Source organism: Dendropsophus ebraccatus, chromosome 1, assembly GCF_027789765.1.
Source record: "Dendropsophus ebraccatus isolate aDenEbr1 chromosome 1, aDenEbr1.pat, whole genome shotgun sequence".
In the NCBI taxonomy this organism is placed as follows: domain Eukaryota; kingdom Metazoa; phylum Chordata; class Amphibia; order Anura; family Hylidae; genus Dendropsophus; species Dendropsophus ebraccatus.
This window is the reverse complement of record NC_091454.1, coordinates 181,221,982-181,237,572: the sequence shown is the minus strand read 5'-3', so window position 1 is coordinate 181,237,572 and position 15,591 is coordinate 181,221,982. Positions and strand designations below refer to the sequence as shown.

At 41.9% G+C, this 15,591-nt stretch overlaps 1 protein-coding gene across 3 annotated transcripts in view; it reads right to left on the bottom strand.

The window, feature by feature from the left end:
• Positions 1–552: 552 nt before the first annotated feature.
• Positions 553–15,591, bottom strand: part of LRRK1 (leucine rich repeat kinase 1) — a 67,234-nt gene continuing 52,195 nt past the window's right edge. For all 3 annotated transcript variants that reach the window (XM_069985337.1, XM_069985344.1, XM_069985349.1), the window contains exons 24-34: positions 14,792–15,038; positions 14,540–14,706; positions 12,848–13,045; positions 12,030–12,310; positions 9,895–10,089; positions 7,894–8,045; positions 7,054–7,171; positions 6,772–6,885; positions 4,817–5,664; positions 2,223–2,324; positions 553–1,843 (exon numbers count right to left, since the gene is read on the bottom strand). In XM_069985337.1, the coding sequence (XP_069841438.1) occupies positions 1,666–1,843; positions 2,223–2,324; positions 4,817–5,664; positions 6,772–6,885; positions 7,054–7,171; positions 7,894–8,045; positions 9,895–10,089; positions 12,030–12,310; positions 12,848–13,045; positions 14,540–14,706; positions 14,792–15,038 (2,600 nt within the window). In that variant the 3' untranslated portion in view covers positions 553–1,665. The remainder of the gene's footprint in view (positions 1,844–2,222; positions 2,325–4,816; positions 5,665–6,771; positions 6,886–7,053; positions 7,172–7,893; positions 8,046–9,894; positions 10,090–12,029; positions 12,311–12,847; positions 13,046–14,539; positions 14,707–14,791; positions 15,039–15,591) is intronic.

The following is a 15,591-nucleotide window of genomic DNA, read 5'->3' as shown; positions in this document are numbered from 1 at the left end:
AAACAAAAATCTCTTTTAAAAGGGGTCTTCCCATTCTGCGTAGTTATTCTCTATTTAAAGGCTGTACCTGCCTAAAGTTCGGCTTCACACGCCTGAACAATCAGCATTAGAATCCGACTGCCTGGTGAAGGTAGATGCAACCCTAAGACTGTCTGGAAAACATGGACCCGGTGGCCCACTCCTGCAATACACTGGGCCCCCTGAACTGTTATCATATGCAGCAAATGTCCCTTTAACTGCAAGCGCTCCTGAAGAACACTTGGAGTTAAATGTTAAAGTTTATGACTACACTTGACATCTGTGGTCAGTCGGGAAGGGCAAGCCCAATCAAAAATTTGCTATGGAGCCTGGATATTTCTAAATACGCCTCTGTTTTGGACATACTTCTGGGAACTTATGCCTCTAAAACAGATAAAAAGTTTCCAAAGCTAAGAGGTCACCAACTTCAGCTGGTCCAGAGTGGTCTACTGAATTAAATGGTCACCTCAAAGCTGAGGTCTTGCTGAGCTGTAAGAGACACTTCAAGAATCAATGATGAAAACTTCTGCCATGTGTTTTCTTTCAGATTTTAATATACATTAATATTTGTACAAAAAGTTATTATACAATTACAAAACATCCTGTTCATAAAAGAAAGGAGGAGGAACCTTAAGACGGGTGGCAGTGAGGCTCCTCGGAATAAACTACGCGCTGCTGTCATATCCAGACACCTGGCTGAAATCCCTCTGCAGCCAGAACTTTAGTGCAGAAAACGTGGCGGTCAGTCCAAGTGTTACAGTCTCCCACATGACAAGAGAAAACAATAAGAAACATCTGGATACAGCAACACATTGTGTAATCTCAGAAGCGGCTGAAGTTTTGCTGAATCTACAGCACTATTACTGGGAGCAAAGATTTGTTTCCCAGTCTTCAAAAGGAAGACGCAGGAGCTGCTCAGACTCCTTGGGGAGATGTTGCTAATATTGCACAATGTAAGCACCTAACGGGCAGTGAGGTGGGATAGAAGCAGTATATGGACATATAGCAAAACCAGTCTCTGGTGTAAAGATTTGCAATCCAGCTCAGCTAGTGCAAAGAATAAATTATCTTCTTCAAGTCTACAAGGCAGCATTAGTAAAGGAGTCCGGCAATAACTGGGAATGACTGGTATTAAAGCCAGCAAATAATAATCGGGTGCTTTGGATATACCTGAGATACACATATACCTTATCAGCACTTGGCTACAGCACTTTAGTGTTATCTCTAAGGGTGCATTTACACAGACAGATTTATCTGACAGATTTTTGAAGCCAAAACCTGGAACAGACTATAGACAAAGAACGAGTCATAAAGGAAACACTGAGATTTCTCTTTTTTTCTAATCCATTCCTGGCTTTGGCTTCAAAAATCTGTCAGATAAATCTGACTGTGTAAAGCACCATAATAATGGTTTATAAAATCTTTCAGAAAAACATACTGTGGTCCCAGACCAATAGAGAAACGTCATTTCAAATCCCTGTAAATTTCAGATCCATAGCCATAATCCGTGGCCCATATTCTCACCGTGCTTCATTTCTCCTAATACACCGATTTTATAGAAAATCAGCTGATCAGACAAAGGTGGTAAGGAAGCTTCAGTGGGTTCAAAGCTTGTGGGCACATAGTTGCATCTATGTTTCGGATCTGCTACCTCCTCTTCCTCATGCAGGTCTCCAGTCTCCTCAGTTCATCAGCAGATTGATAGAAGATGTCAAACTCTGCAGCTCCCCATCCCCTCCAGACAGATAAAAACCAACCCAGAGCATAGCTCTGCATGCAGCAAACTACTGTATCCTTGGACACAGCCGCTGCCTCCACACAGACCCTGAGAAGACAACAGAAAAGAGATTAATGTAGCATCTAACAAACAATTCTCTAACAACCATGTAAAAAGCAATAAAAATCACAGTATTACCTACTGACGTCAATAGGAGAGCTTTCTAGGCATGCTCTGTGACCTATGCAGAGGTCATTGTGCATCGTGGGGGGAGAAAAGAGCTGTGACCATCACATATTGTCAGTGTTATGATAACACTGCTGACATGTGACCTTAACAGAATAGGTTGGCCTACTGTGAAAACCTCAAGTTCTTAGGAATTAAAAAAACTGTTTAGCATAAAAATCACAAGTCATGTAAAAAAAAGAAATCCATTGAAAGTTAATGGAGTTCACCATACAGATGTTTTGCTTCTTTCAAAACATACCCGTCCTTTGCCAGTTCTCCAGATTGTAATACTGCAATGACTCGGCCTCTCTGTCCGCCACATTCCTTTTCCAGTCCTATAATGATTATGTCGCCTCCACGTCTGAAAGAAGAATTACTTTTGTAATAATGACTTTATGTGTAACAGAAAATATTAGAAAACGACAAGTTGCCTTACTTAAAAGAAGACATTTCTTTATTGTGTTAAACCCTATGTATCATAGACAGGACCACATTTACCTAAAATAGAGCCTGTACCTACAAGGGGTCCAGGAGGAATTCAAATGTACCATATCCATATGTTTACTTATATATTAAAGGGGTATTCCAACATCATTTTGATATGTTGCTGTCCATGGTGAGACTTAACAAATCATTCCATACTTGTTATTATCTATTCAGTCTCCTTCCCCCAGTACTCAGCTGCTGCTCCCCTCCTCCCCCTCCCTTCTGATAAAGTCCACCTATCAGGCCCTGTCTAAGAGACCGGCCAGTGTTATATTAGCATTAGCATATTGGTCAATCCCCTAAGCGGAACTAACGAAATATACATAAATCGTAAGCAGGATGTATGTATCCTGCTCAGCTAGATATATCATAATCCCATTGATTGTTTAGTTTAGTGGAGAGTCCTGGGTGTTCCAAACATCTTGCTTTTAAGAATTATACAGGCCACTGTGCTCTGGAGAATTTTCAGTGCAGCAGAAATTATTTGTCCCCCTTCCAGATCTGTCTCTCCAAACAGTCCTGTCTCTGAGCTCTACAGGCAGTTCTTTCCCCCTCATTGCTCAGCTGAGAGACCTTTTATATGCAGGGTTGTGGGTTTCAAAATTCTGTCCAATCATCTGAATTTACCCCAGGAGACTCCAGCCATGCTGCAGAAACATCTCAAGGATGATCAAGAGAAATAGGAGACCCCAGGGATAAGCTTCAGGTGTCATAAGAAAGGGTCTGAATACATATGTCCTTGTGAAATTTGACACTAAGGAGGAGATTTATCAAACATGGTGTAAAGTGAAACTGGCTCAGTTGCCCCTAGCAACCAGATTCCACCTTTCATTCCTCACAGACTCTTTGGAAAATGAAAGGTGGAATCTGATTGGTTGCTAGGGGCAACTGAGCCAGTTTCACTTTACACCATGTTTGATATATCTCCCCCTTACTTTTTAATAAATTGCAAAAACTCAGTTTTCACACTATCATTATGAGGTGTTGGGTGCTAAATGATGGGGAAAACATGATTTTTTAAAAATTTTATCAAAAGGTAGCAACATGGCAAAATGTGAAAAAAGTAAAAGTGTATGAAGACATTCTTAACGCATGCTTATATTTGTTATTGCTTAAATTGGTTGAGGTATAAAAAATTTTAAATGTTTTTCTACAAACGTATTGGAGGAGGAGACATTCTCTGCATTCTCCTCTACAAGACTATGGCCAAACATGGCAATACGACTACATCACAAGGTTTCCCACCACTTTTTAGTCTAGCTTAGTCTGTGGTTCAGATTAGTCATAAGAGCCAAGATGCGTCATGGTCTCTTATATTTTTTTTAGATTTATGTTGGGCGGATCCGCTCATGTAAATGTAAATGTACATCTGTGCTCCATTCATAGTAGATGAATGTGTCATTTACATTCCAAAAAACTAAATACGTGAATAGACTCCACTGTGTAAATGAAATCTTTAACCAAGTCTTTACCTAGAGACCTAAAACTCTTCTTATAAAGCTTTTGTCTCATAATAGACATAATGGGGCCATAAGCCTTTGGGAAGCAGCTGCATGGCTTAACAGTAAGAGCTGTCACTTGTTCGCAGCTCTCTATTCTGGCTCAGGACCACCCCCTATAACGCCAATGTGCCCTAGAATAAAATCTATTTTCAGAACTGCTGCTGCACTGATATATAAACCATTCTTTCCTCTTATTTTAACTCTGGTGTCCATTCAGCCATTGCAATTCAATGTCACTAATCCATCTACCTGGACATTCGATGACTTGCAACCATGGTGGGACATTCTTTAAGCTGGCAGCGCATTTTACTTGGAAAGTATTAAATTCCAGAATATCGCTAATCCTGAAAATTCTATAATCTGGTATTAGCCTAATTCCAAAATTATTGGATCAGAAAGGTTCAACACGTAGCAAGGTTTGGTTGAGGAATAGGCAACGTCTACAATGGGGGACATTACTGAATTGTTTAAGCCGTCACACATCCAAAAAATGGCCGGATATGGCGTGTGTTGTAATGAACCAGTTAGGATTGCTAACATGATATTACATGGATTACGGAACAGGATAGGTGATAAACATATAATTTCTGAGGACTCACATAAGATCTCTGTCAGCCCAACATACACATGCATGAATATCTCAGCTATAAGTGTGTATGTCTACTGACTGGATAGGAAGGCAGCTTATCTATCACCCACCCCCCCAAAGAATACAAGCTCTGTACATTTCAAATCTAACATGTCCAATCCTTTCCCTGACATCTGCTATTGGGGGAGAGTCAGAGGCCCCTTACACACACAGGTTAAGGCATATCTAATGCATAGAGCCAGATTTATCCAGTCACTACACTGATGTAGGCCTTACCTTGGAATCCAAAGCAAATCCTTCACAGCCATTATCCGCACTGCCTGCAGGCGTAACTTCTCCTCCTCAGATGGTGGGGCTTTGCTGCCCCAGCTCTCGCTAGGGATTCTGGGTCTTTGCTCACGTGATAACTCAGGTTCCTCACTGTCCGTGGAGAAGAGGACACTACTGTAACTGACTGGCGTACTGGGCAGGCTGGAGGAAGACTTTGCTGTCCCTTGAGGCACAGAGGAACAAGAGAATGAAGACACAGAACAATAGTCTGTTAGAGAGTCCTGGTGGCTGATGAGCTGGGTCCCTCGGTCCTGGCTGTAGATGATACTAATATTCGCCTGGCATGGATGGTCACTATTTTCCTGCGGTAAGGTTATCGGTGCTAGCTCAGAATTAGCCTTTACTGTAAACATGTCTCTTAAAGGACTGCAGTCACCACAGAAGTATCGGGCACAAAGCTGGTAACTAGCAGCATGATACATGACTAGTGTGTTTGTCCTGTTGTCTAAGCACCAAACAGTCTCCTCGCCATTGCAGTCTGAACTAGATGTCATTGAGATTATGGACGACGGGGCGGTGTAAGGCTCAAGCCTTTTAGTAATTTCCAATGACGTGCAATCCACTATCAGGATTCCTGGTCCGTTGCTGTACCAGACTTCAGATCCTCCATTGGAGATCTCCATGGCCAATACTGGGTACGGATTCTGTCTGGGATCTTCATCTCCTATTTTGAACATGGCGCGGTTTGCTGTGCGAGAACAGATGTAAGAGCAATCTGTGCCAGGCATGCCGCCACTTACTGAGAATACGGAAATCAGGCTGTCTGCCAGGCCGGCAAATACCAAGGAGGAGGTCTGTACCAAGCAGAAAAAAGGAAACACGTTATATTTAATAGGATATCAGTGGAGGCAAGAAAGTGTCTCCTCTCTTTGTGCAATTCAGTTTCCAGCTCTGGACCTTTGCACAGAGTATATACAAAAGATGGCACCAAGGTAGAAGTGTCAATCTCGCCACTTTTGTTTGGGGTTGTGCAACATTGCAAACTTACAGTTTTATTTAATTTCCAAAGACATTTACGGTTTGTCCACTGGATATGTCAGAAATTCCTGGCAGGGGGTCCCACTTCTAAGGCCTTGACCTATTGATGTAACAGGGGTCTCCTGTATGAAGATGACATACAAGGATGGCCACAAATGTTTACTGCTCTCTACAATCAAGATTACAGGGGTCTCAGAAACAAGCAAAGAAAGGGACCCCACCTATCGTATATTAATAGAATATTCTGTGGATATGCCATGTCTTTGGTGAGTGAGAGTGAACCCCTTTAATTTTCATATAGCTTTAGAAAAAGGACTTAAAGGGGTATTCCACTCAAACATAACTTTTCATATGTTGCTCCCTACGTTATTCATTCATAGTTTATTTTATTGTTATTATCTATTCAGTCTCCTTCCCCTAGTTCAGAGCTATTCAGTCTCCTTCCCCTAGTTCCCCTCCTCCCCCCTCCCTTCCGAGACAGCTAATGTAAACAAGTCCCTATCTACAACTTTGTAATGCTGGGAAGGATAATCACAGTGAATTTATCAGCAACTTGATCTCAGATTAACCCTCACGGCATTACAAAGAAGCTCCAAAGTTGCTGATAAAGCCAGCCAGAGACTTGTTTACATCAGCCCTCTCAGAGGGGGGGGGGGGGGAGATAAAAGCTCACACACAGTTTTTTGTGTCTTCAGCAGAAAGCAGCAGCTCAGAACTGGGAGACAGAGGTTGCATAGATAATAACAAGTATGGAATGAATTGTTAGTCTCAACATGGGCAGCAACATATGAAAAGTTATGTTTGAGTGCTATACCCCTTTAATCTTCTTGCTCCACACTTGGACACACCTGGCGATCCAAGTCATGGTCATATGAGAAAACAATAAGTAGCATGATGACAAAAAAATCTGTCCTGGCACCTACCTTTACCATGGAAACAGTCAGGAAGCAGGTCACAATTGCTGGTGTGTCAACCACTTTTAGAGGAGCACTTAGGGGGCACATGCCCTGTAGACTGTAAATTGATATTTTTTGGTCCTGCAAAAATAGTTCAAAAAATAACTAAATGTAGATAATATTCCAAAGTCTGTAAGATTTCCTTGTGGATGAATCAAATTGATCATTTTTTTCTAAAATATAATTTTCAATGATCAATTATTTATTGGACTTGCTGGACTAGTTAGTACCCCAAGGTTCTGTTCTCACCTCAGTAGAAATCCACAGAGAATTCTGTACTTTCAGTTGAGTGCACATCCTCAGCCCAGGGCAGCTCAGCCCCCGCACTTCCATCTGACCTTTCCCCACATCAACAACTGTGTAGTTCCTGTGAAATTAAGAGTCCGCTTTGCACTTTAATTAGAGAAAGTAGCCGAGCCCGGCATGCAGAAGTACAGGAATTACCGGATTAAAGACATTTTACTTTAGATGCTTTAGCACAGTGAAGCATGATGCCTGACCACATTTTTCCCACGCCTCTGGTTTTACATGTTTATTCATTGCATGAAGTTATACAACTTTCACTTGGGTTTAAAGGGTTATCCAGTGCTACAAAAACATGGCCACTTTTTCCCCTCTCTTGTCTCCAGATTGGGTGGGGTTTGGAACTCAGTTCCATTGAAGTAAATGGAGCTTAATTGCAAACCGCACCTGACGTGAAGACAAAAGAGGGGGGAAAAGTAGCCATGTTTTAGTAGCGCTGGATAACCCCTTTAAAGTCATTACCTATTCTCCAACCTCCATTTACTAAAGGCAGCAAAGTAATCAGCTGTGGCATATTCACCAAGCGTGTATGCTTATGGTGGAGACGGGAGTCACATCTGCCAAACATTTACCTATGCATGGCCAATATGACACGTTCGTTCCCTGTCCAATCTCTGCTTGCTGTCAGTAAACAGGAATATTCTTCACTTCCAATAAGTGAAAACCCATGCAGCTAACTGCATGCACCTAGTCTAGGCAAAATCTATCCATGATATGAATATTGGAAATGCAATCCATAAACAGTGAGCAGAGTCAAAGCCTTGGCCTATTATAACTGGGACGTACCTGTCTTGCCCACTTCCTGCCCACAACACAATGGTGCTGTCCTGCTCTCTGGGAGCACAGAAAGTCTCCTGCAATCCACACATGATATGATACTTGAAAACCGAGAAACTGGGATCATTCATACGCCGGACCACTGATGCAGCGAGAGGGCGCTAGGAAACAAAACCACCAGGTTTTAAAAAACATGACATCAAGGTGAGGTATGTATAATAAATTGCAATTATAAAAATATTAAGCATGAGAGTAAGACTAGGTTCACACTGCGTTTTTGCAAAAACCGGATAAAAAAACGGATGCATTTGTGTGCATCCGTTTTGATCCGTTTTCCATTGACTTCCATTTTAAAAAAAAAAAAACGGATCTGATCAAAACTGATCCGTTTTTTTTTTTACATTGGAAGTCAATGGAAAAACAGATGCACACAAATGCATCTGTTTTTTTTTGCAAGAAACGGATTGCAAAAACGCAGTGTGAACCTAGCCTAATACAACATCATACATAACTAGTACATTTTATAATAAAAATAGTCATTGTCAGTTCAGGTAACTTTCTAGGATAAGCAGTGGTGTGTGCACACAAAGGGGACCACTACTTCTTGCCATTGTATAACTTGTTTTGCCATTTTTTTTCCAGTTTTTCCCCTCTGCGGGCTGTATATTTAGTTTGAGTGGATGCAGACTGCTGCAAAGAATGTAGATTGCAATGTGTAGTTAATGTGCATAGATGACTTTTCCAATGTTATGAATATTTATTCAGAAGTGGCAGCAGAATGAAGGACATTTCAAAGCAGTAGTGAGCAGTGTAAGATGATGAATTCAACACTGGGGTAGGACAGTAAGTTTCTTCCTTCCCCCCTTCCACATCATAGACTTCTATTTTCTATGGGCAGTTCAACCTGATCTCTCAGACTGATATTTTGTCTCCTCTCTGCTCTACACGGGGCGATGGAGAGGAGCAAACAAGCGATGTCATGGTTCCCGCTCACTGCTGGCACTATTACATGCATCTGCAGCGAGTGGGTAAGAGCCGGGTGGAGCTGCCCGGGTAATCGCTAAATCGCTCAGGCAGCCCATAGAAGATAGCAGCGGTCTGCTGCCACCGCTTCTATTCAGACATTGTTCATGTCGGCTGATCATTGTCTTCTATAACACAAGACAATAATTGGATGAATACGGCCGATAATCGTTTCGTGTAATGGGGCGTTTAGTGATGAACAGAAATTAAAGCAGCGGTGTAGGAAAGGAGGCTGATATGTGAAGAAAGAAGCAATTTTCTCTATTAAGATTTGCTTGTACTATTTATGTCAAGTACAACGGCAATTACACTTTGAGACCTATCTTCCGCCTTACAGGATTGTTCCTTTGCCTGTTATCACCTCATTTTGCCTTCTGTGTATGGTCGTATTCATAGAGAGAGATTTACAGAGAGATAATTGTTATAATTATTAATCCTTCAGTCTACAGTACTACAATATTCCTTTGTATGTTTGGAGACAAAGCCTGAAAATGTTCCCATACATCTTGGGTTTCCTCGTGTGAACTCATGTAATCATATAACATCTGTGTGTGTGTGCATGGTGGGCTAATCTCCAGCAGATGGTGACAACGAAAAGTGCAGCAGTAAGTCAATATGAGGACCCTGGCAGCTGTGCTACGAGGACATTACACATGACAATCCTTTCTAGGCTCATTACACCAGAATTAGGAAAATAAGATTTACAATATTGCCAGTATACAAACAACATGTCATAGGGAAGATCACAGCCTCTTTCAAGTCACATGATGAGGACATATTTTACTATGCTAATATGTACATTTTGCACAGAATAGAGTTTTAAAGGGACATAACACTGCATCAAATATCATCTGGTTACCTGGCCACTATGATTGACATTAACATTTCAATACACAAATGAAATGGGAAATAAGTTTTAGTATATGTGGTTTATCTGATAAGTCAGAAGGATGACATGTAGAAGAAACAAGGTACCACAGGACTCACCTTTTCTGGTTTTGTGTCCCAACACTCCATCATCAGCTCTTGCAGCCTGGAGAACTGCACCTCCTCTGGACGCCCCAAGACAGGACGGATGCCCTTGGACAACTTTTTGGAGATCTGTAGCTGATGTTGACCTAAAGATGGTCGCTGACCAGATAGGAGCTCATACAGAACCATCCCATAGGAGAACATGTCCACCTAAGCATAAGAATAATAGTAAAAATAAAGGATGCACTTAATAAAACACTAAAAGGTACAGTGTCCCTATGATTTCACTAAACTTTTGACCTGTCACAGAGATGTATCAAATGTTCTGATTGGTTAGTGTCTGGGTATTCAGACCCCAAGATCATAAAAACGAGCAGGAAGAAGCATCTCCATCCCCATGTATGCACTCAATAAGCTGTATTTGGCATACAGGCCAAGGTTGATGTCACACACCATGTTTCTAATTTTATTCCCATTTTTATAGTGTTTTGGTTTGCGTTTAAACCTTTTTTCCCCCCTGCAGCTGGATGTCATATTAAAGTGTACCTGTAAAGCTTAGCTCCCCTCTGTTCATTACATTGAGTGTGGGGTGATGACGGACATTTCTTGCTGGGCAGTCAAATTACCAAGGCAAACCTTACCAGGCCCAGTGTGTTCTGTACATCTCTAATTAATAGGAATAATGCACAGAACTGCTGGGTGTACAAAACTTATGTGGCCTTTTTGTGTAGCCTTTAGGTGCGTTTTAAAGACACTCTGTCAGTAGGCTTATGCAGCCCTATGTCAGGGTAGCATAAACTAGTGACAGAGGCTGAACCTAATGATATCCTCCAGAATAACATGGACAAAAAGTAGTCCTCTCCATTATGTGCCTGAGCCCAGTAGTCCTGGATATTCATGAGAAGCAGAAAACTCCACCCACCAACTGCTAATTGGCAGTTATCTATGTTGTGTATAGGCAGTCCCCTGTTAATCAGCAGCTGGAGGGCGGGGGGAGGGGTTTGACAAGAATCCTATTCTCCAGCATATTAGGAGAACAGCTGAATAGAGATGAGCGAACCGGGTTTGAGTCCATCCGAACCCGAACGTTTGGTATTTGATTAGCTGGGGCTGCTGAACTTGGATAAAGCGCTAAGGTTGTCTGGAAAACATGGATACAGCCAATGACTATATCCATGTTTTCCACATAGCCTTAGGGCTTTATCCAAGTTCAGCAGCCACCGCTAATCAAATGCCGAAAGTTCGGGTTCGGATCGACTCGAGCATGCTCCAGGTTCGCTCATCTCTACAGCTGAACAAAATGATGTAAGTAATACACCGATCTGTTCAGCATTTATATCACTAGTTTATGCTACCCTTACTTAAGGCAGCACAAACCTAGTGACAGATTCCCTTTAAGTATTTTGTCTTTAACACAGCAAGTTCTAGGTGTGGCTTTTCTGTAAGAAAAAAAAAACTAAAATGCATGTAAAAAAAAATCTGTATAAAAATGCTACCGAAGCAAGTTTGTATATAAAAAAAACACATGGCGTATATTACAGGTCAAAGAAAAAAAAAACACCCACAAAAAACCTGTGTGTGAAGGAGGCCTTATAGATACAAAGCAACAATTGTTTACTGGTCAAGGCTGCATTAGATGGGCAGATCCTGAGTGTCATTATGTATTAGAGATCTACAAAAGAAAATAGCTGACAGCGGAATTCCCTCACTTCAAACATTTCAGAATGGGATTTAATTGAAAGTTATTGGAATGTTTGGTAAACTAAGAGAAAGGGAGGTATGAGAGTAATAAACTGGGGTAGAGGACTCTAATGAGACCATTAGGGACAGAAAATGGCAGAATATTCACTGAATTAGAACTCTGCCAAATAACAGCCATCTGTGATAGAAATGTTACTACATCCTCTTCTCCAACACCGCTCTAAAATGGTTTGCTTAAAGGGATTTCCAGTTTTATGTCATTAAGCACTGTATAATCTAAGAGAGCTACAACTTTCCAATATATTTTATGTTTCATTTATGTTCAATGTATTTGTTTGCTGTCAGAGGCAGCAGACCTGTACATACAGTAGTCAGTCCTGCTCTCCCCTGAGAGTCCTATACAGTCTAGGGATATTCTATTAGTAATATAGAAAGGTCCTAGGACTAACCTTTTCATCATAGACGACCCGAGGACGGATTTCAGGTGCTTGGTATCCTGGTGTGCCCTCCACACCTAGGGCTCCTTCATGGAAAGAAAGACGGGAGATGCCATAGTCTGACAGCTTTATGTTCACAGTGTCTCGGACATCCAGGGACCAGACAAGGATGTTGTCTGATTTTAAGTCACAGAAAATGACGTTCTTCCTATGTAGGTATGAAAGACCAGATGCAATCTGATAGGCCATCCGCTGTGTGAGCATGTGACCTAAAGGCATGAATGAGGGGGGGCCTGTACCAAAATAAATGCAAGATTGTTACATTTCCTCTGTTGGCACTATACAAATAAATATTATTATTATTATTATTATTATTCCCCAAAAAACACAAAGTTGCTATACATCATATTAACTGTCCCACAATTAAACTCTGTCAGTCCATCAATGCATTCAATACGTTTGAGAAGGTGGTCATATGAATTAGATAGCAGCTAGGCAAACACTTGTTCACCTTAGTATGTTCTAAATGGGGAGAATACCGCGGCCAGGCCCCTTTGGTGGCAGCTTATCACCCAGAGAACAAAATTATAAGGCAGTTACAGGAAAGTCAGGAGGCCCCCATACACAGTAAATGGTTGGCTGATCTAATGTGCACTGGCAGCCCTCATTGGTGATTGCTTATTGCAAACAAATGTGCACAGTACTTGATTTAACGTAATTGATATTAGACCCATTTTGGTGAGATCTAAAGTGTATGGGGGCCACCTGACTCTTTCCCAAATTTAAAACGTTGTAGAAAAAGAAGGAGAAAGCATGTGGGATTTGGTTACCTTGGCTATTCCCGGTTAGAACAGTGTTCAGACTGCCCAGAGGAGCCAGCTCCAGGGCAAAGCATAGAGGATGGATGCTAATACCAATCAGGGACACTATGCAAGGGTGCTGCAATGAGTGCAGCATGCTGGCCTCCTGGCGAAATTCTGAGAAGTTTCTCATAGCGTCCATAGCCTGCAAGTGCTTGAACATTGTGTCTGTGGGGGAAAAAGTGGCAGAGAATGGTAACTGAATTCTGCAGACCTAATCCATCACTTCACATTGGTAAAGAGACACACTAAGTGCCCTATTCCACGGGACGATTATCATTCACATAATCGTTAACGATAAATGATCCAAACGACCGCTATTGCAAAAGTCCTGAAATAGTTCACCCCTTTACATGGGACGATAATCATTACTTATTATCATTCTTGCGGTCGTCTTGTCCTCGCTATTGCGTTTGTCACTTCTGCGAGCGACTAAACGATGTCTTATTCAATGCGAACGATTTGCGAACGAGCAACGATAAAAATAGGTCCAGGTCTTATTAAACGATCAACGATTTCTTGTTCGGTCGTTAATCGTTAACTATTCAACCGAACAATTATCGCTTAGATTTGAACGACTTAATGATAATCTGAGCGATAATCGTCCCGTGGAATAGGGCCCTAAGGCTACGTTCACACGTAGCAAAAGTGGCAGAATACTCTGCTGCGGAATGCCGCCAGCCTCCCTGTCGTAATGAGGAGCCGTGCTGAATTCCGCCACTTTTGCTACGTGTGAATATAGCCAGAGAGCTCAGTGATAAGATTGTCCACTAAACAAACAATTCTGGACACACGCACAAAGCCATCTTCAACAGCAGCAAGTCTTCAGATGACTGGTGGGGCATTTTGGGTTTGGTCCTGTGACATTGGGGTTACAGGGCCATGTGCACGCTTTGCAGGGTTGGCGGTCACAGTGTGGAGTTAGTGTAGGGACCCGTGTTAACCAGGGGACCTGCATGTGGTACACAGGGCTATTATGGTTTGATCAAATTATATACAGACACCCTGGTGTTGAATTTTAAAATAGGCCTAGCGGCATTAGTATCAGCCATAGATGGGATGTGCAGCCGTTCCTTTCTCTCCATGTTGTGTTTTACAGTTCTCCCTTTTCTGAACAGCTCGCACTCCTTTATAAGACCCACATGACCAAAATTAGTAGGATATGCCTGTGCTTACATGTCAGTACCTTATGTCTTCCCCACTCTGTGTGAGCAGCAGTGGTGAGTGTAATACCTTATTCATACTTGTGTTGTTTGTGGGCAGCCTTCTCTGCCGGTGGTGCTGGCCGGGTTCTGGTGGGGCATTTTGGGTTTGGTCCTGTGACATTGGGGCTACAGGACCATTCCATGGTCTCCCTTCCCTGCATGTGCACGCTTTCCAGGGTTGGCGGTCACTGACCAACACGGTGTGGAGTTAGTGTAGGGACCCGTGTGAACCAGGGGACCTGCACGTGGTACACGGGGCTATTATGGTTTGATCAAATTATATACAGACACCCTGGTGTTGAATTTTAAAATAGGCCTAGCGGCATTAGTATCAGCCATAGATGAAATGTGCAGCCGTTCCTTTCTCTCCATGTCGTGGTCTTCAGATGAGTGATGTAGCAAACAATAATATGTATATAAACATCCACTACACATTATAGAAAAGGATACTATGTACCTTTGATGACCTCAGCGGATGTCTGATACTTCTTGATCTGAAACATCTTCAAGGCCACAGGCTTATGTTTGTACACAGCCCTATAAATAATAGTTCCACTTCCCCCTTGTCCCAGAATATTAGTGTTCTCTTCTGAGTAGTCCAGGTCCCCAATATCAAGAAACAACCTGAAGTAACACATAGACAACACAATAGTAAATGGTGGCTATAAAAACACTACATATTACCATCCTAAACATAATGATGCTTTACCTGGATGGAAAATCTGTCATGAAAATCTCCGGGACAAGCTCCTGCAGGGGAGCGGGGTCCTCGGGGTGATTGGGACATTCCAGATAGTCCCTGTCTACCGCAGCCAGAACACAATCCTCCATGTTGAAGTAGTATGGCTCCTTTCTATCTTGTTCACCTTCCTGATGATGGGACAGAGAGGCACACGAGTTGCAGGGAACATATTGTTCCATCAAAAGGGTCCCATCACTTTCTGTAGCTGTCAGGGCTGTAAAGTCCAAGATGGAAGTACTTCAATGCAAAATACCCCAGCAATACATCATTATAGTCTTTTTTAACAAATCTTAGGAAGATTAAATAGTTCATTCATGTTCTGCTTGTTTTCACATACTTTATTTTAGCACCCTAGTGCTGAAGGTAAAGGGCGGCCACCCCAAATATTGATGTGATTTACATTTCTCTTCTGTTCATTCACTTAATAAACTAATAACACGTCTATGTCAGAAAGCATTCTTTCTTTACAGCATTAGCTACACACCTGCCTAAAACTTTTGCACAGTACTGTACCTCTAATGGAAGCAAAAAACAAAGTCTGACGTATGACCACACAGCTTTTTGTACATATATTTCCTGACGTGTAGGGTGATGAATCGTTTTTAATTTAGTCGTGTTTCTTATTTAGTTACTAATACAGCATGATTTTTCATGTTTTCCAGGATGCAGTTCATGTGACTGAAGGCTGGGGTGTCAGTAATTTGTTAGGTGTACTTATAAATATTACAGTGTGGGTGTAATTAATAGGCTGTAAGTCTGCATGATCC